Source organism: Prionailurus bengalensis, chromosome A1 (genome assembly GCF_016509475.1).
Source record: "Prionailurus bengalensis isolate Pbe53 chromosome A1, Fcat_Pben_1.1_paternal_pri, whole genome shotgun sequence".
Lineage (NCBI taxonomy): Eukaryota > Metazoa > Chordata > Mammalia > Carnivora > Felidae > Prionailurus > Prionailurus bengalensis.
Window position 1 is genome coordinate 133379920 of NC_057343.1, and position 18909 is coordinate 133398828.

The 18909-nt window shown below is 36.7% G+C and overlaps 3 protein-coding genes and 1 non-coding gene across 9 annotated transcripts in view; 2 read left to right on the plus strand and 2 right to left on the minus strand.

The window, feature by feature from the left end:
* The window catches only part of TRIM23 (tripartite motif containing 23), a 36974-nt gene extending 24668 nt beyond the window's left edge, over positions 1-12306 (minus strand). For all 3 annotated transcript variants that reach the window (XM_043591286.1, XM_043591294.1, XM_043591278.1), the window contains exons 1-5: positions 12158-12306; positions 6619-6781; positions 5191-5312; positions 2677-2955; positions 1931-2113 (exon numbers count right to left, since the gene is read on the minus strand). In XM_043591286.1, coding sequence (XP_043447221.1) covers positions 1931-2113; positions 2677-2955; positions 5191-5312; positions 6619-6781; positions 12158-12304 — 894 coding nt within the window. In that variant the 5' untranslated portion in view covers positions 12305-12306. The remainder of the gene's footprint in view (positions 1-1930; positions 2114-2676; positions 2956-5190; positions 5313-6618; positions 6782-12157) is intronic.
* On the minus strand, positions 281-387 carry LOC122496434. Its single transcript, XR_006300810.1, has one exon. It is a non-coding gene; the product is annotated as a U6 spliceosomal RNA (small nuclear RNA).
* A 39-nt stretch (positions 12307-12345) lies between the features above and the next one.
* TRAPPC13 (trafficking protein particle complex subunit 13) overlaps positions 12346-18909 on the plus strand; it is a 40942-nt gene continuing 34378 nt past the window's right edge. For 3 of the 4 annotated variants that reach the window (XM_043591314.1, XM_043591322.1, XM_043591330.1), the window contains exon 1: positions 12681-13061. In XM_043591314.1, the coding sequence (XP_043447249.1) occupies positions 13016-13061 (46 nt within the window). In that variant the 5' untranslated portion in view covers positions 12681-13015. Of the gene's footprint in view, positions 13062-18909 lie in introns of all 4 variants that reach the window. The other variant, XM_043591341.1, reaches the window with a different exon arrangement.
* SHLD3 (shieldin complex subunit 3) lies at positions 15970-16922 on the plus strand. Its single transcript, XM_043591377.1, has one exon. It carries the CDS (start codon positions 16085-16087, stop codon positions 16838-16840), a length of 756 nt encoding a protein of 251 aa, XP_043447312.1. The 5' UTR covers positions 15970-16084; the 3' UTR covers positions 16841-16922.

Below are 18909 nucleotides of genomic sequence, written 5' to 3' on the forward strand. Positions count from 1 at the left end.
TATGTGCTCCTCAATCATTCTACTCTAGATGCATTTGACCCCCTCACAGTTGCTGGGTTTTTTAATTAAAGTGTAGTTGACATACAATGTTGTATAAGTTCTAGGTGAACAACATACTGATCTAACAATTCTACACATTACGTGGTACTCAGCACACTAAGTGTAGTTAGTGTCTGTCACCATACAACGTTATTACAGTATTACTAACTATATTCCCCATGCTGTACTTTTCATTTCCATTACTTATTTTATAACTGGAAGTCTGTACCTTTTAATCCTTAAAAATATGAAATACTTTACAAATTTATGTGTCATCCTCACACAGGCACCATGCTAATCTTTGCTGCATCATTCCAATTTTAGTTTATGTGCTGCCAAACTGAGAACTCCTCACAGTTTCCTAAGTGCACCAGGCACACTCCAACTTCAGGGCCTTTGCACTTGCTCTTCTCTCTGCCTGGAATATTCTTTCCCCAAATATTAGCATGGTTCCTTTCTTATCTGCGTTAGGTCTTTGCTCAATGTCCCTTTCTTAGGGAGTCTATCCAGGAACACCCCATATAACACTCCATAGCACTTAACATACTTTTGCCATTAGTACTGACCCTTTTTCCACATTAGAATGTAAACTGCAAAGGCAGAGCTTTTTGGCAGTGTCTCCTTAGCTAGAACAATGCTAAAACAGTGTCTAGCTATTGTATGGGTTCCATAAATACTCACTGAAGGAATAAAATATTTCCACTCTAGCATAAAATGTCCAGTAGAACCTTCAATGATGATGGACACATTCTGTATCTGTGTGGTTCAATATGGTAGCCATTAGCTATATGTACGTGAATATACTTGAAATGTAGCTAGTGAAAATGAGGAACCAAATTTTGTATTTTATTTTATTTTTAAATAATTTATGATTATGATTATGATTATGATTATGATTATGATTTTGACAGAGTGAAAGAGAGAGAGAGAATTAATCTTCAGCAGGCTCCATGTTCAGTGTGGAGTCAGGCACAGGGCTCAATCCCATGAAGCATGAGATCATCACCTGAGCCGAAAATCAAGAGTCAGATGCCTAACCAACTGAGCCACCCAGGAGCCCCTAAGAGCAACCTTTCTTAATGCAAATCTGATTATGTTATTTCTATGCTAATTCTTCAGCGGCTCATCACTGCCCTTATAATCAAGTCCAACCTCTTTAACAGAGCTAATAATATCCTCCATGATTTGGCCCTTAACTTTCCAACATTTTTTTCTTGCCCTGTCCCATCCAATACTCAAAGGTTCAAGTGTAGTGAACTGAGTTGTTCTACAATATGTCCAATTCTCACTTCCAGGCATTTTAACACGTGCTTCCCTCTCTGGGACAACTCACTCCCCACCACACTCTTCTCCCTGACTAACTTCCTTCAAGTCTCAGTTTAGACACCACATAATCCAGATAGCCTTCCCTGAGGCAGCTAAATTATTGCCACTCTTATGCATTACTAAGGCATCCTGTACTTCCCCTACAAAATAGTTACTACATTTGAAAATGTCTCTCTTCCATGATGGATTATAAACTCTATGAAGATAGAGACTTTTTATAAAACTTGTTTTCAGTGACTAGTGCAGTACTAGCACAACGTAATTGCCCAATAAATTAAAAAAATGAAAAGGTGGGGCGTCTGGGTGGCGCAGTTGGTTAAGCGTCCGACTTCAGCCAGGTCACGATCTCGCGGTCCGTGGGTTCGAGCCCCGCGTCGGGCTCTGGGCTGATGGCTCAGAGCCTGGAGCCTGTTTCCCATTCTGTGTCTCCCTTTCTCTCTGCCCCTCCCCTGTTCATGCTCTGTCTCTCTCTGTCCCAAAAATAAATAAACGTTGAAAAAAAAAAATGAAAAGGTGAGAAGTACAAAGGGTAAGAAAGTACAGAAGGAAGAAAAAAATTCCATACATGTTCTGTGTGGGCCATTCCAATTCCATCTTCCACTATTTGTTCTCCTCCTTCAATGTGCTGAACGATTCCAACTAATTTTCTGGAATAATCTGAGATTTCCTCAGTGAAGGTCCGTATACAGTGAGCCATATCTAAAATTGATGCTCGGATCTGGTTAGCTTCTGGTTCCAATACTGAATGCTAAAATGCAACAAAATTATAGAAAAGAACTCATGGTACTAACAATATAAAATGCTATTTAAATCACTCCTATAATAATAAGAAAAAGCATCAGTCTCAAGTGGCTTTTATAACACATCTACAAAAGCACAAGAGAGTAAATACTAATGTATATTTATCACAAAACTATTTATCCTTCAAAGAAATAATTTAAAATTTGGGAGTCCATTTATTGTTAAATAAGAATCCAAGAGACTCACTTTATGATTTTACCATAAACATCAGTTCATCAAAAGACTTATTAAGTACTGTCAAAACAATCCAGTTCATTAAGAAAACATGCACACAGAGAACTTTTGTTTCCTGCTGGAAAGCTATTTTTCAATGAAGAAAGAATCATGAGGCTTCTGAAATTTTTGTTATGACATTCAGAAATTGAATCTCTCATTTCTTTTCATGCTACCAAGCTCAACTCATTCATCACTGAACTCTTCTTCAATCCCTACTTGGCATAAAGTAGTCAATGGAAACAAATGGTAGGCTGATAAACCAGGTAGAGTCATCCAGTCTAATTATAATCATACCTTGTGACCTTGGTGTTTTCCATACTCTTTGCAGACACAGCACATAAGTGGACTAGTCTGACAGCCTTCTTCCAAGCAAACAAACTCAATAGCGTGTACCTGATGCTGACAGCACATGGTTTTCTCATGAGGTTTGTCAGCCAGAGGCACTCGTCTGTGCTTTGCTAATGTCTTCGTAGAATGAGTAACTTGAGAACACTCTGAGCACAAGTGAGTTGCACACACAGTGCAATATACAGACGCAACGTGAGCTTCATCTTCATCACAACGAATGATACTCTGATAAACAAAAAATTAATGTCTTCAAACTGAACCTCCATCATTACAACATGATAAATTTTAAAATATAAAAGCCCATAATCCTTCCTTTTTTCCCCCATAATCTTTTCTTAACTGACCAGGCTTTACATGTGAAAATATACTGGCAATTAAGTAAAAAGGTCATTTACTACTCACCTAAGAAAGTATTCATTTTGTTTTCTGAGGGTTTTTTTTTAATAGTTTATTTATGTGAGAGAGAGTGCCCTTGCACGTGCACACAATCAGGGAAGAAACAGAAAGAGAGGGAGAGAGAATCTTAAGCAGGTTTCACGCTATCGGTGCAGAGCACTATCCAGGGCTCAATCTCATGTACCTTGGGATCATGACCTGAGCCAAAATCAAGAGTCTGACACATAACCAACTGAGTCACTCAGACACTCCAAAAGTATTCATTTCTATAGGTAAGTGAGAAGCTATTTCCAAAACTTATTATCAATCCATGCTATGAATTTGGGGCCAAAAAGAGAACTATCCTCATAGATTTACAGTCAGTGTAAAGATATCTTCTATGAAATCCCCTCAGCTTATACGCAAGAAACTGAAAACTAGAGGCTAGAAATCTCTTTTTTAGAAATCTTTTAAGACTAAAAAAGAAAGTTGATAATAAATACATCCCCACTGCTTTAGTTTTCAATTTTATTAAAGATTTTATTTTGCAGTAATCTCTATACCCTATATGGCACTAGAACTTACCACAACCCTGACAACAACAGTGGCATGCTTCACCAAGTGAACCAGCCAGGCTCCCCCACCACTACTTTAAATACCACTTATCATGGTGCTGTAGCAGAAGAAGAGAAGTGTGAAGGCTACTGTGAGAACCAGATATGTGCATAAGAATCAGATGCAAAGCTTTTAAAAACACAGATGCTCAGACTCTAACCTATGAAATTCCAATAGGTTATAAATGAGGCCTAATCTGTGTATTTTTTTCTAAAACTCCATAGGTGAGTTCACTGTATAATCCAGGCTGAAAAAGCACTGATTTAAGCTAGTTTAAAGAAAAAAAGCTAGTTTAAAGAAAAAAATAAAAATCATATGTTATATATAAGCTCTTAAATATTATTTCTAATTTTCATGAATTACTAAAAAAGCGTTTCAACTTGAAAAACTTTATATAACAGATAATCAAAAATGTTTTGAAAACTTATGATGAATATTAAAAGGCCTAATTGGAAAGGGAGCAATCTGGCATAAATTATTCCAGAAATAAAAATTAGAAAAAACACCAATGGTATCATTAATTATCATATTAAATTTTAAAATCAACCCAAAGTTCAACAAGTAAAATAAAAAATACATGTCTTCTATTTTTCAGACATGATTAATATTTACAAGGACAACATTAGGTAATATTCTAATGTCTTTTGAAAGATAAAAGATATTGCATGTGAAGGAACTGCAAAACTTTTAGGAAACAGTGCCCTAGTTTGAAATTCACTTCAGTGATTCACTTTATATAAAGAAATCATGATCTAATAGAAGAAAAGTAGAAATCAATCTGACATTTGTTTCCTTGATTCTAAACCTGTGGTTTTAAAGTTGACCACTGAAATCATTAACTGTTATTTACTACAACTATTCTTATATCTAGTACAGTATATGAGCTATGCATATAATTAAGTGTAAAAAATGTATTTTAACCTGTGTTAATGGGCAGCATCCTAACATTTACTGGATGACCAGCCTGTTGGATAGAGTATACTTACACATTTAAACTTTTCATGAAGATATTTATAGTATTAATTCCCTCAAGAGCTACTGCTATCTTTAAGGCATTTGGCCTCTACACTAAATGGCCTCTTTGATGGAGTTTCTCTTTCTTTCTTTGCACCATACTGTTTATTGTTGATTCACTTTTGCATCCTCTGGTTTAATGTAGCTTCCACTTCTTTTTACTTTTCCATAACCTTCTAACTCTTGACTTTATCCTTGGATAGAACTGAATTATAATAAGGAGGTAAGTTTATACATAAAATATACTTTGGGTATAGTATTTTCAGTGAATTCAAGTTTAAGTTTTACTTTCTATTCAGTTGGGAATATTATTTCCTATAAAACTGTAATGTAATGAAAAGTTGTGTTTCTGGATTCCTATCTGCTGAAGCAAGTGAGGTAAGATTATACTTATATTTTAAAATAAAAGAAAAAATTCATGCTCATAATAAATATTTTAATAAATTCAATCAATACCTCTCCAGATATCCCAATGGCTTCTTCTGCAACTCCATATTGGCCAATATGTCCATTCTGTAGTCGTTCCAAAAGCTCCAATAAAGCAAAATTTTTTTTCAATCCCCAAACACCTGAATCTCCTAAAACAAATATAAAAATAAAAACTAAATCTAATAAAATGGAATATTAATCATTTCACCTCATACCTAACAGTAATTTATCATATATTTATTAATATCATTAATAATGTCTAAATTTTCAAAATTCAAATTTTCCCTAATTTCTTTTTATTGCTAGAACTATTGTCTTGATAAAAATTCTCTTTAAAAAAACAGAAACTCCTGGGGCACCTGGGTGACTCAGTCAACTAAGCATACCACTCGATTTCAGCTCAGGTCATGATCTCATGGTTTGTGAGATCCAGCCCCAAGTAGGGTTCTATAGCGATGGCAGAGAACTTGCTAAGGATTCTCTCCTTCCCTCTCCTCTGATCTCCCCTACTCATGCTCTTTCTCTCAAAATAAATAAACATTAAAAGAAAACTTGAGCATTCTTTTTTTTTAAGTTTATTTATTTATTTTTAACAGAGACAGAGAGAGTGCAGGTGAGCAAGGACGGGAGGAGCAGAGAGAGACAGGGAGAGAATCCCAAGCAGGTTCTGTGCTGTCAGCTCAATCCCACAAAATGTGAGATCATGACCTGAGCTGAAATCAAGAGTGGGATGCTTAACTCTTGTTAAGTCACCCAGGCACCCCAACTCTTCAGCATTCTCAGTAAAAACATAAAGTTCTACTATTTTTCTTTATACTTTTTAAAAACTATTTTGTCACTGACTTTTACTGCATATATTAAAACAAGTGCTTTAAAATACTTTTTACAGCAACCTCCAGTAAGAAATACATTTTCCCTTTCAACACAGGATAACCTACATATATGTATATATGTATATATATGTATGTATGTACACATGTATATATGTATATATATGTATGTATGTACACATATGCATACTTACTTATATATATATTTACTTATAAATACTTAGATATATGTTTACTTATATATATTTATATATGCATGGTTTTAAAAATATGTTCATATATAATATACACATCTGAAAGAAAAGTTTCATACACCAATATTCACCTTCAGAGTGCAACACACATTTTTTTTCCATTTCTTCTTTAAAAAAGCATGTTCACAACCAATTAAATTGATTTAATAACTAAAAATTAGCTATGATTTGTGTTTGAAAACCACTGTATGAAATATACACTTAGCTAAAATAACTCTTCTAAGTAAACTAGAACTAGAACAAGTGAAGATAATCCTTTTCCATACATCTCATCTAACCTAGAACCCTACAGTAATCAATGACTACACAAACTCCTTTTCACACAAATAAACCAAACAATTTTCAATCTTAAATACAATATATTTTCCTACCTAGATCTGTTACTTGTCGATCAAAAGGGCAACGGATTGCTCTTCCATGAAGAGGCAGGCGGGTAAGACAGTCATGACAGACTGTGTGGCCACAAAGCAGAAGGCGAGGAACTTTGTCTCCTTGCAAAGAAAAGACATCTTCACAAACTCCACACTCCAGCACCTAATAATTGGCATGGGAACATGTGCTCTTTAAATGATCTTAAAAGCATACATACTTCAGACCAAAAAAAAAACTTGATCGAACATATTAAATCAATCTTTCTAAGTCACTTTATTTCTCCATGAAAAAAAAAGTCTAGATTGTAAAACCTTAAATCATCTTTTTATCATATTATCTGACAGACCCTACCAAAACTATATCATAGTGAAACCTCCTTGAAATGTCAAGTGTTAGGGACAAAAATAATGTAAATTAATATCATCTTTATCTTTTGAAAATTATGACTTGATTCATTATATCGGAATCTGTACACTATATAATTCTACTGAAGTTGCATTCTTAAGCAATTTCTCCGAAATTACCCCCCAAAAATCATCATTAATTTTAACAAAAATAATCTGAAATATGTACTAGGGTGACATTTAACCCTTGTAAATAATAAAGAACCTGTTCAGAAAAGACTATAAGTAACTTTCAAGTAACTTCTAGTGTTTATATTATATAATGTAAAGACAAGAAATCAGCTAAGACTTAAATTTCAATTCCTTGTTCTCAATTAATAAATAATTCCCCTCGGTTAGAAAATATTTTGTCTATATAGTTCCAATTACAGGCACATGACTTGCCCAAGGCCATGCAGTCAAAGGAAAGGCAACAAAAATCAGCATATTGATTCCCAAGCACATGAGTGCTTTTAGAATTAAGTCAACAACCTATATTTTTATTAATGAAGTACTGTTAATACTGTTACTTCCAAATATAGCTGAAATGTTTGAGAATTTTTTTTTAATACCCACGTTGAACAATTATGCCACAAACTCTTATGTCTGTCATCCATGACCTACTACAATCTGTCCTCTGTCCTACTGCTTTATTGCAACCCCCTTCAGACTCTATTCTCCAACTATATGAAACAATTTGTAGTTCCTAGAACAGGATAAACTGTTTTTGCCCCTTTCTTTATGGTGATGCTGAGGAAATAGCTAAACAGACATTTTTCTTGTGGATTCTCTTTTTAACATTAGTAAACTAACAAATTTCTAAACAACTATATCTCTCAGCCTACCCACACAGGTCAGTCCAACTGAAATGAGCACACTATCCCTTGGGCCATCATGCACCATGGATAAGTGTTTAATCTTAACACCCCAGAGCACTTTAATTCCCTTATTGGCTTTCCAGCCTGTCTTTCCCTGTTAGACCAAAAAGCCCCCAGAAACAGGGCATTCCAAACAACCAACCACTAGTGTGCTTATATAAATAAAGTCTGACAAAATAAAAGTTTTTAAAAAGAGGGGAGGCACCTAGGTGACTCAGTAGGTTAAACATCCAACTTTGGCTCAGGTCACCATTTCATGGTTCTTGAGTTCAAACCCTGCAGCAGGCTCTGCACTAACAGTGCAGGGACTCACTCACTCACACTCACTCTCTCTCTCTCTCTCTCTCTCTCTCTGTTCCTCCCCCATTTGCATTTTCTCTCTCTCAAAATAAATAAGCTTAAAAAAAAATGTTTTAAACAGTTCAGCCCAACCACCATCCACCAACAAGTAAATAATGCAAGACAAAAACCAGAAAATGCTTAGTGGAAATCACACTTAATATATTAAAAATATTAGCTCTGTAATTAATTTGGACTTAGTGCATGAAATACAAACATTTTTCACTGTAAATTCATAACTTCTAATTGGCTTGCATCCCAGTATGGTTCAAGACAGTCTTAAATGTAATACATAGTTCACAGAAAAAGACATGAAAACAACTCTTTAAATACATGAAAAGATGTCCAATCTCACTCAAAAAACTTTGAAATGCAATTAAACCTACACCAATATACTGTTTTCAGTTTTCAGATTAGATCAAACAGGTCAATAACTCTTCGTTGTGCTGGTGAAAGTGTGGGAAAGCAGGTTTGTTTTTTTTTTTTTAAGAGAGTGCACCAGCAGGGGAGAGGAGCAGAGGGAGAGAGAAAGATAGGGGGAAAGGAGGGAGAGGGGCAGGGGGGGAGGGAGCGAGAGTGAAAGTGAGAGAGAGAGAGAGAGAGAGAGAGAGAGAGAGAGAGAAAGAGAGAGAGAATATCTCAAACAGGCTTCACACCCAACACAAAGCCCAACATGGGGCTGGATCCCATGATCCTGGGATCATAACCTGAGCCAAAATCAAGAGTCAGATGTTCAACCAACTGAGCCACCCAGGCACCCCTACATGGTTTAGTAATTCTATTTCCCGGAATTTATCCTACAAATATATTACACATGTGTGAAGCAGTCTCTATGTTATTCCTTATAGCACCATTTGCATTTGCAAAAGATTGGAAACAAAGTAAATATGTACCAGTACAGACTAGAAAATATAGTATATTCATGTACTGCAAACTATGCAGTCTATGGAGAAAGAGGAAGTTTTCTATGTACACAAACAGAATGATTTCACACAAATAAAACAAAGTGAAAAATGATACATAGAATACATAGCTTTTGCATTAAACTGAGGAGTGAAAGAGCATATATTTATATATATGTTTTTATACAGGCATACTAACTTTCTAGCAGGCTATAAAGGAAATTAATTACACTGGAATAGTGGTTCCCTATGAGGAAGGGAAATAGCTAGAAACAGTTACACATAAATTATGTTATATATACAAACTTAAATTTAACCTACGTTTTTAAAAAAGGCAGTAAAGAATTTTTATTTAAACATCCTCACTTAGGGGCGCCCGGGTGGCTCAGTCAGTTGAGCGTCCGACTTCCGCCCAGGTCATGATCTCACAAGTTCGTGAGTTCGAGTCCCACATCAGGCTCTGTGCTGACAGCTCAGAGCCTGGAGCCTGCTTCAGATTCTGTGTCTTCCTCTCTCTCTGCCCCATCCCCACTCATGCTCTGCCTCTCCCTGTCTTAAAAATAAATAAAACATTTAAAAAAATTTTTTTTAAACATCCTCACTTAAATATCAAATTCAATCAAATACAGAAAAGATACAACACAATTAGATGTAAAACAAATGCAACATTTTTAATAGATGTTCTTGCTATTCTAACATAAACTTGTTTATGACCATATACTCCAAAGAATCAAATTAAATTTTACTTAGCCCATTCATACCTTGTATCTGTGACCCCATAATTATAGAAGATAAAAAAAACTTAAGTTGCTACCACAGGTTTTTTCAAAAAGCACTAGTAACATACAACTGATTTATAAACCAAACATGGGTCCAAAAATAAAGTTATTAGATTATTTCACATCAACTCAGTTAACAATAGAGTAAGACATTCTTTCTTCAGTATTTATCATTAGGAAGTGTGGCTAACAGCCCAAGAAATTAAATCCTAGATAAGAGAAAAGCTCTTAATTTTATAAACTTCACAAATATGCCAAGGAGAGCTACAAACTTATCACATGTAAATAAAACTTTAATAAACCAGACCATATTTTGAAAGTGCTAAGGAGACTCACTCTTCAAAAGAAACTTTCCTGATTCCTTTTTCCTTTTTGAATGTGAATTTCAGAATGTTAGATTTTTGTCTTTTTCTAGTGAAAAAACCATGTCACTCTCAGCTTGTTCATTAAATAGGTCATTTTACGTATTAGCATTATATACTTCAACTTTCACCTTCCAATGAATAATTTCTGCTTTCATCTATGAAAATGACAATGAGTTTGTTTTTGTTTTTTAAATTTATGCCACCATACTCCCTACAAATTACAGCGTAAGGATCTTGCCAAAAAAGACTATCCTACCGCACAGCTCAGGCACATTTTACATATAAAGACAAAAATGTGGGGCGCCTGGGTGGCCCAGGCAGTTGAGTGCCTGACTTCAGGTCGGGTCATGATCTCAGTTTGTGAGTTTGAGCCTACCAGGCCTCGCTGTCCAGCCCGCTTCAGATCCTCTGTTTCCCTCTCTCTATGCCCCATCCCACTCATGCTCTCTCAAAAAAATGAATGAACGTTTAAAAAAAAAGATAAAGATGAACAAAGTGAAGCTCTAACATATTAAACTCTGTACTGTAATAAATTTGAATTATATCAGCCTTTAGTATACTTTTCAGATTTTAAGGCAACTAGGGTAACAAAGATAGATACAGCAATAATATCCATTCTAATTACAACTTACTGACTCAAGTTAATTCACAAAATTATCTTTAGGAATTCTCTACTTAGATAAAGCACAAATCAATAAATGCTCAACCATACAACATGCCTAACAGGGCTCCCTCTGTATCTCAGATACGCCATGTACCTTCAGAATAACTTCACTGATATATAAAGGTCAGATGAATCAAAAGCCACCGACACTGATTGATAATATACTTGTAAGCAGAAATATATCATTTGTTGTCATCTAAACCCAACATTAGGTGCCTATTATCCAAGATCTTAAAAGAACTTCAGATATTATCTGGTATAGTAGTTCTCAACTCTAGCTGCACATTAAAATCCATTCTGGAATTGTAAAAAAATATACTTATGTCAGGTTAATCAGAACTGGAGGAGGAAGTGTGCATAACTAGGGTATTTTTTTTTAAATCCTGTTATTCTAATATGTAACCAGTAATGAGAAATACCAATAACTGAGATTATAATAATCCTGCAAGTCTTCTACAAACGACTGAGATCTGTTCTCCCTTCCAAATCTTTCCATGACTATATAGTGAAGGGGAAACGTGAATCCCACGTATTTCAATTGATGTTTTAGCAAATGCATTTTGAAGCACTCAAGCATGGTAGAATTTCAAACCTCAAACCATAGGCAATTGGTATACCTTAACGTTATTGCCCAACCATGCTGCTGCTGGGAGACTTCTCAAGTGTTGAAAGACTGTACTACCAAGAGAGGAGGGGGCAGATCAACCACTAATACACGCCTGGAATTAGTGTGATGATGAAAACCAGACTTTAAAGGCAGTCGACCCTGGCTCACTGTGTTAACCCAAACCTGAGTTTCCCCACCTGCAAAACGGTAATGATCATATACTTCATAGATAGATTATTAACGAGCTACAATACTTAACATAGTACCTAGCGATAATAATGGTTCAATTTAGTAAAAATAAGCTAATGCCTGTTGAACTTAACCAAAAGCAGAGGATCTAGGGAAAAGACCGGCCGAAGTCAGTCTCACAGGCCCATACGATCATCTTCACAAATATCCCCATCGGCGATGTCAAGTAAAGAACTGGTATTAACAGAAGACCAGGCAACTTCACGCCCGCAAAGAGAAAAGATCGCGGAGTGGGGAACAAGGCATGTAAAGCCGAGAGGGACGCAAAGGCCGCGCATCCTGCCCGAAGACGGCCGGGGCGCCGCCGCCAGAACTCAGGGATAAACCGAAGGGAGGCCGAAGGTGGAGAATGGAGCACGCAAAGTCCCTCACCTTCACCACGGCCGTACCCCGGCTGCCCTGACGGCCACTGTCTAGTCCCGCTCCAGGCTTGTTTACAACCAGGGTAGCCATCCTAGGAGGAGCGGTGCCGCAGAAGCAGCCGTCACCGCCTTCAACTAAGGGGCGGGGTAGGACCATCTACCCAGAGGCCTTGGCGCTCGCCGCTACCGCACAGGCGCAGTACGACGCCGGGCACGGCTGGGCTGACCTCAGAGCTCCTCCTCCTGTCAGTCCCTAGCTCTTGGAAAGCCGTTCCCTGTGTATGAACGCTTTGATGTTTTTACTGCTGTTATTTAGGAGACTGAAGTATGGAAGGAATAAAATTAAAGAAAGAAAAAGGAAAGGATAAAACAAGAAGTAAAATTTTGGAGTGAAACTCCCGTTTTAGAAACGATCGCTTCCTAATTGCAGAATAGACGTGAGGACTTCGGGAGACTACATCTCCCTGCATGCAGTGCGGTTTTTATTTAAACTACAAATTCCAGGATGCCACACTAGGTTGTTGTTTTTTTGTTTTTTTTTTTTTCCCCCCTCTACTCCGCCATGTAGTTATCTGTGGGGCTATGTACTGTCAGCGAGGAGTGGTTTCTGGAAGACGCTATGTGTGATTTGTGGCTGGAAAACAGAGAAGTATTTTATGTATAAATCGCTAAGAAATAAGAGATGGCTTTGGTGAAAAGAAGCCGTTGAGTCCCTAAAGGACGTCGTAAGAAGAGAATTTAAGGCACTACCAGCAGAAACTGTTGGGAGTGCATTCGATCTTCCCGAACGTACGCTTTACTGTTTTCTTCCGGGCTGCTTTGAACCTACCCAGCTGCCGTAGGCAGTGGGTCGAAAGTGCCGTTCAAAATGGAAGTAAATCCCCCGAAACAGGAGCACCTGCTGGCCCTGAAAGGTAAACTTTCACGAACCTGACTCCGTTTAGTCTGTTTTCTGTTCTCTCGCTAGTTCTCGAAGCCTTTGCCACCTAGGCCTGGTCCCGGGGATGTAGGCCTCGTCCTTCGTAAACACCATTAGTTCCTGCATTCTTGCTGTGTCCTTCGGCGCCGAGAGGAAGGAAGCAATTTTTCTTTGCTTTTTAGGTTTGAGAGACTTACGTTGCATTCCTCTAGAATGTAATAGATACCCGATAAATCACTCGTGGTGTTATATGCTGCTTGCCGTAACCAGACCGGTTTTAGTCAGAGAAGCTAAAGTCCCTAGAGCCCTGTGAGCCAAGATGATGTACAGTAGGCATCTCCGGTGATTTTTCCTTGTCTCTTGTGTCTTTGTGTAGCACTGACGAAGTTACCAGTCTTCAGTTTGATCAGCAAAATTAGTCTAGTTTTAGCAGTGCCAAGGGTTTTGAGACACATAGTACAACAACGTATAATTTAGATTTGCTATAACTTATTGCAGTTTACTTCAAAGTAGTGTGGATGTGGGAGAATTGATGTCAGCTTTCGTTTTCTGTACACAGCAGAAAATTTTGAGTAAGTTTGATGATGTAATTGTATTATTATTTAGGGAAAACGAACAGGGCAGAGTTTCTGGAATTACTGTTTTCTGAAAACCTTTTATTTAAAATGCTTTCAGCTGTATTTCATCTGTTTTCTACTTCCCCAAACACACTTCTTATTTCTTGGATGCTCTACTGTGTGGTTTCCAATAACTTCTTGAACTGAGCTGAGAAGAGATTGGATAGACATTTGAATTCAGTTGAATTTCACTTACCTTCTTTTGGCATCCATTTTGACGAACCATTATCTTGTACACAGTTATGATGTAGGTATTAAACATTCCAGAAGCTCAGCAGTCTCATTTGTAACATAAAATCATATACTGATAGCTCGGTTTAATAAATCTGTCTCTGACTATAAAGCTGAAAAACAACAATATTAATATAGATATATGACCTGTAAGCTGAGCCTGAGCAAATGAATTACACTGAGATGGGTTCTTTCTGGAGAAAAAGGAAAAGAAACTCTCATGTTCTTTCTTAATCCCATATCAAGTATGTAAATAGATATTAATATCTTTCAGAAATTTAAGAAACTTTCAAGATTTTAACAAGTCTAATTGTACTGATTGTTGGATACCAAGTGTACCAACTTATATGATCATTTAAGTTCACTTTCTTATATATGTAAAAAAATGAGCTGTCATAACTTCATCATCCTCAGAGTACAACATTGAATATTTTCAAACAAAAATAATTCTCAATGCAGTATCTTAAAGTGTGAAAGTGTAAAGAAAAGGAAAGAAAAAAATAAAAGCATTATTGTTTTAAAAATATGCTATGTTTAGGGGAACCTGGGTGGCTCAGTCAGTTAAGCTTCCGACTTTAGCTCAGGTCATGATCTCCAGGTCTCTGATTTCCAGCCCTGCGTCGGGCTCTGTGCTGACAGCTCTGAGCTGTCAGCACAGAGCCTGGAGCCTGCTTCAGATTCTGCATCTCCCTCTCTCTCTGCCCCTCCCCTGCTCACACTGTGTCTCTCTCACTCTTAAAAATGAATAAATGTTAAAAAAAAATTAAGAATATGCTATGTTTAGGGGCGCTTGGGTGGCTCAGTCGTTTAAGTGACCAACTTCGGTTCAAGTCATGATTTCATGGTTCGAGTTCCACATGGGGCTCTGTGCTGACAACTCAGAGCCTGGAGCCTGCTTCGGATTCTTTGTCTCCCTCTCTCGACCCCTCCCCTGGTCACAATCTGTCTCACTCTGTCTCAAAAATAAACATTAAAAAAAAAAAAAAAGAGTATGCTATGTCTAGATTCATGTTAAGAATTATGGGTGTTAAGGATCACAGTCATTTATGAATTTAAGTTGTCAAATCAGTGGACATTAACAGGCGAAAAGAATCATGATGAAATTAATTACTTCTGACTCTTCAAAATTGGTGATCAAATGAGTATTATGACATCATGACAGGAGTCCCCACCTATGGCCATTCTAGTAATGGAAGAACCCCTTCAAGGAGTTCTCTAATGATTTGGGGAGAACCTCTCATTTTTTTTCTACAGTAATTAGGATTTGAAAGAGCTTGCATTGTGGCTCATGCAACTTTGGAAGCCTAATTGTATGCTAGAACTTACTATCAGTGACCCAATTTGGGACAGCTTGAAGACTTCTTTGTTCTAAAAGGAAAAAAAAATATTAAGGTCTAGCCTTCTTGTTCCTCCTCTGAATTGGAATTCAGAAGCCATGGTACTAATGTCTTGATAGTGTGAAAGTGCCCCGTTTATACTAAGGACACTTTTTAACAAGACCAGTTCCCAGCCTGGTTAAAATGCAAAATTTATTTTCATGTTATTGGTGCTTAGTATTGGGGATGAAAATCGTTAAGTAGTGTATCTATGTATTTGGTAGAATTCATACCATTTTAAAGTATAAAATCTATTTTTTTCAATGCATCAAAAATCACAATGATTTTCATTTTCCTCAATTAATGTCTCAAAGTTTTAAGTATTATTACATTTTTGTTCTCTTCAAATGAATAAAATATCCTAGGAATCACTAATTTACCCTTTTTTTCTGCTATAGTCTTAAGATTATTACCTAATATATTACTGACAATACTTACAAATATTTACATGTTGATCTAAATGTGTTGACTACTAGCAGTTTGAGGCTTACCAGGCATTTAATCCAGATCCCTTATTTTGGTGAGACAGAGGGTTTCCAATTTTGTGGATTCCATTCACATTTACCAACAACACTTGGTAAAATATCATATTGGGATTGGTTTTTGTTTTTTCTTTTCTCCCTATTTGTGTGTAGGTTATCCCTACCATATCTTATTCTTTGCAATACTTCCGCTTTAGGTCCTGATTCCCTCTGATTTGGAAAGAAAGTCTTGTAATTATAAATTACATTCTAGCACTGAGGATCACATCTAAGAAATTTTCTCTTCATTAAGAGTGACTGGATTACTGCAGAATGACTACAGAAGTAATATTACATTATCGACCACATGAGAATGAGCCCACACAACTGTCAAAAATTGCAGAGAAAGCACTTCAAGACTTTCCTACACGTCCACTATCAAGATTTATTCCTTGGTTTTCTCATGATGGGTCCAAACTTCCACTCAAACCTAAAAGATCACCACCTGTGATTTCTGAAGAGGCAGCTGAAGATGTGAAACTGTACTTAACCATTTCAGAACATGATGTTAAATCACAGAGTTATGATTGCACAATAGATCTTTTGGAATTTCAACCTAATTTAAAAAAAGAAAAGCACTTAATCCAGTCACACACACTGAATGAACAGACTAATTCTGGAAATCTAGATAAGCAATCAGAAAAGGGAAGACAGCATAAGAAGAGGTTTTGGAGTGTTTCACTTCCCAACAGTAATTGCACTGAAAATATTTTTCCTTTGTCTAAAAAATTGCAAGATAGTTTAAAGGCACTGAATTTGCATTCACTTTATAGGGCAAGATGGACTATAGAGCACACTATTTGTAACAACCAAACTCTGGAAGACATTTGGGCAAAACTCAATCAAATTATCAGGCACAATGAACTTCCATCTTGTAATGCTACAATTCAGAGACACTTAGACCAAATATGGGTGTTCTGTGATATTATGTACTGTGAATATGTGGGAAATCTTCTTAAAGGTAGATTAGCTCTTACTGGGAAAATGAATTTATGTGTACGTAAATATGGTGTTATTTTTAGTATGTAATGAATTCCACTGATTGTGAAAGAGAAGAATATCCTGAATGAACTGTGATCTGAAATCAATAAATTTTTTATGAGTTTTTAAATTTTAGATGACTTAATTTTTTTATTCGACCCTTCAGTCATATAGCCTATTCATTCTTAATATTGTAAAAAATTTTGTGGTAATATGTATAGTTTGTTTCCTAGAAGTAAATGACTATCAGGTGAGTTCCTAGGCATGTCTGTTAACTCAAGAACAATGTATACAGGAAGGTGAATCTATGACAGCATTTGATAAAATACTAACAGCATTTACTCTAAGAAATGGTAGCAGTACCATAATTTTATTTTTCCCTGACAAGTTGTCTACCTGTAGATAAATGTTAACTCAAATTCAATGGAAAAAAGTGGACTATCATATGAATTTAACTTCTTTTGCCAACTTAGCAAATGACTAAAGACCGTTTTTCTTGAGAATTTCTAAAATGAGCTCCTGCATAATGATTAACTTTAATATAATGTGCTCAGAATGCCCAGCATTTCACTTCACAAACTTGAAATCATTCAGGGACTAGATAGGCAAGACTATAGAATATGGTTAAGGACTCTGAACTGTAAGAAGATTCTAATTTAATTTTTTTAAGTTCTTTCCAAGCAAAATGTATATATATACAAGTTGAACTTGGCTCAGTTCATTAGTTTGTAACCTCAAGCCTATCTTTTTCATAATTTATTGAAAATTTCTAAAAGTTATTTATAAGATAATAGATGAAACCCGAATTTCATAAGTAAATCAAGGGTCTGTGTGAGTTCCAATGAGGATGGCTCTATACATGACACTATTTGCTGTGTACAGTGAATATTTGACTTGGCACTGGGCTGAAAGTCACATACTCTTTTTGACCTCCTCAATTTTTGACTAAGAACCTGATCTAACATTCAGAGCTGAATATAAGACTATCACTTAATTACCTTTTTTTTCCTTTAGCTGGTTTGTTTTGTTTTTTAAATTCCACCTAGGAGTTCCTCTGACAGTTTTTTTTTTTTTAATTTTTTTTTTCAACGTTTATTTATTTTTGGGACAGAGAGAGACAGAGCATGAACAGGGGAGGGGCAGAGAGAGAGAGGGAGACACAGAATCGGAAACAGGCTCCAGGCTCTGAGCCATCAGCCCAGAGCCCGACGCAGGGCTCGAACTCCCGGACCGCGAGATCGTCACCTGGCTGAAGCCGGACGCTTAACCGACTGCGCCACCCAGGCGCCCCATAACGTTTATTTATTTATGAGAGAGAGAGAGAGTGTGAGAGAACACAAGCAAGGGAGGGGCAGAAAGAGAGGGAGACACAGAATCCAAAGCAGGCTCCAGGCTCTGAGCTGTCAACGCAGAGCTTGAAGTGGGGCTCGAACCCACAACCATGAGATCATGACCTGAGCCAAAGTCAGATGTTTAACCAACTGAGCCACCCAGGCACTCCGTCTGCCAGTTTGTTTGTTTTTTAAGCCTTGCTTTTATTGGTATTTGCTCTTTTCCAGCCAACATTATGTGTAATTTTTGAGGTTCATTAATTTGTTATAAGACAGGAAATATTGCATTTTAAGTCTGCATTTGATAGGGGCATACTTTGGATCTTCCTTCAAATAATGAGATAGTTTTATATTACTAACAGGGCTTTCCCAGTTTGTGTTTAAGAATCTGCATTATAATGAACTGTGCTTTATAGTAGTTTTCTTTGAGTCCATAAAATGATAGTGTTTCTTACCCACTGCTATCCCCACCTCCACCCCTGCTGATTTTTACCCTCTTTGAAAATATGAAGAAAACATATTTTTAAAAGGTTTCTTTTTTTAAATTTTTATTTATTTTTGATAGGGAGAGCATGTGGGCAAGTTGGGGAGGGGCAGAGAAAGGGGCACAGAGATCTGGAGCGTATCTGGAGCAGACAGCCAGATACGGGGCTCGCTCTCAGGAGCTGTGAGATGATGACCTGAACCAAAGTCGGACACTTAACTCGCTGAGCCACTCAGGGGATCCTGAAGAAAATATATTTTTAATACCAGTTTGGGAACTTTTTATTTTTAATAGAGGGTTGT

Excerpts from the sequence above, each read along its gene's own strand:
- SHLD3 (XM_043591377.1), top strand. The coding sequence starts at position 16,085 with ATGACTACAGAAGTAATATTACATTATCGACCACATGAGAATGAGCCC.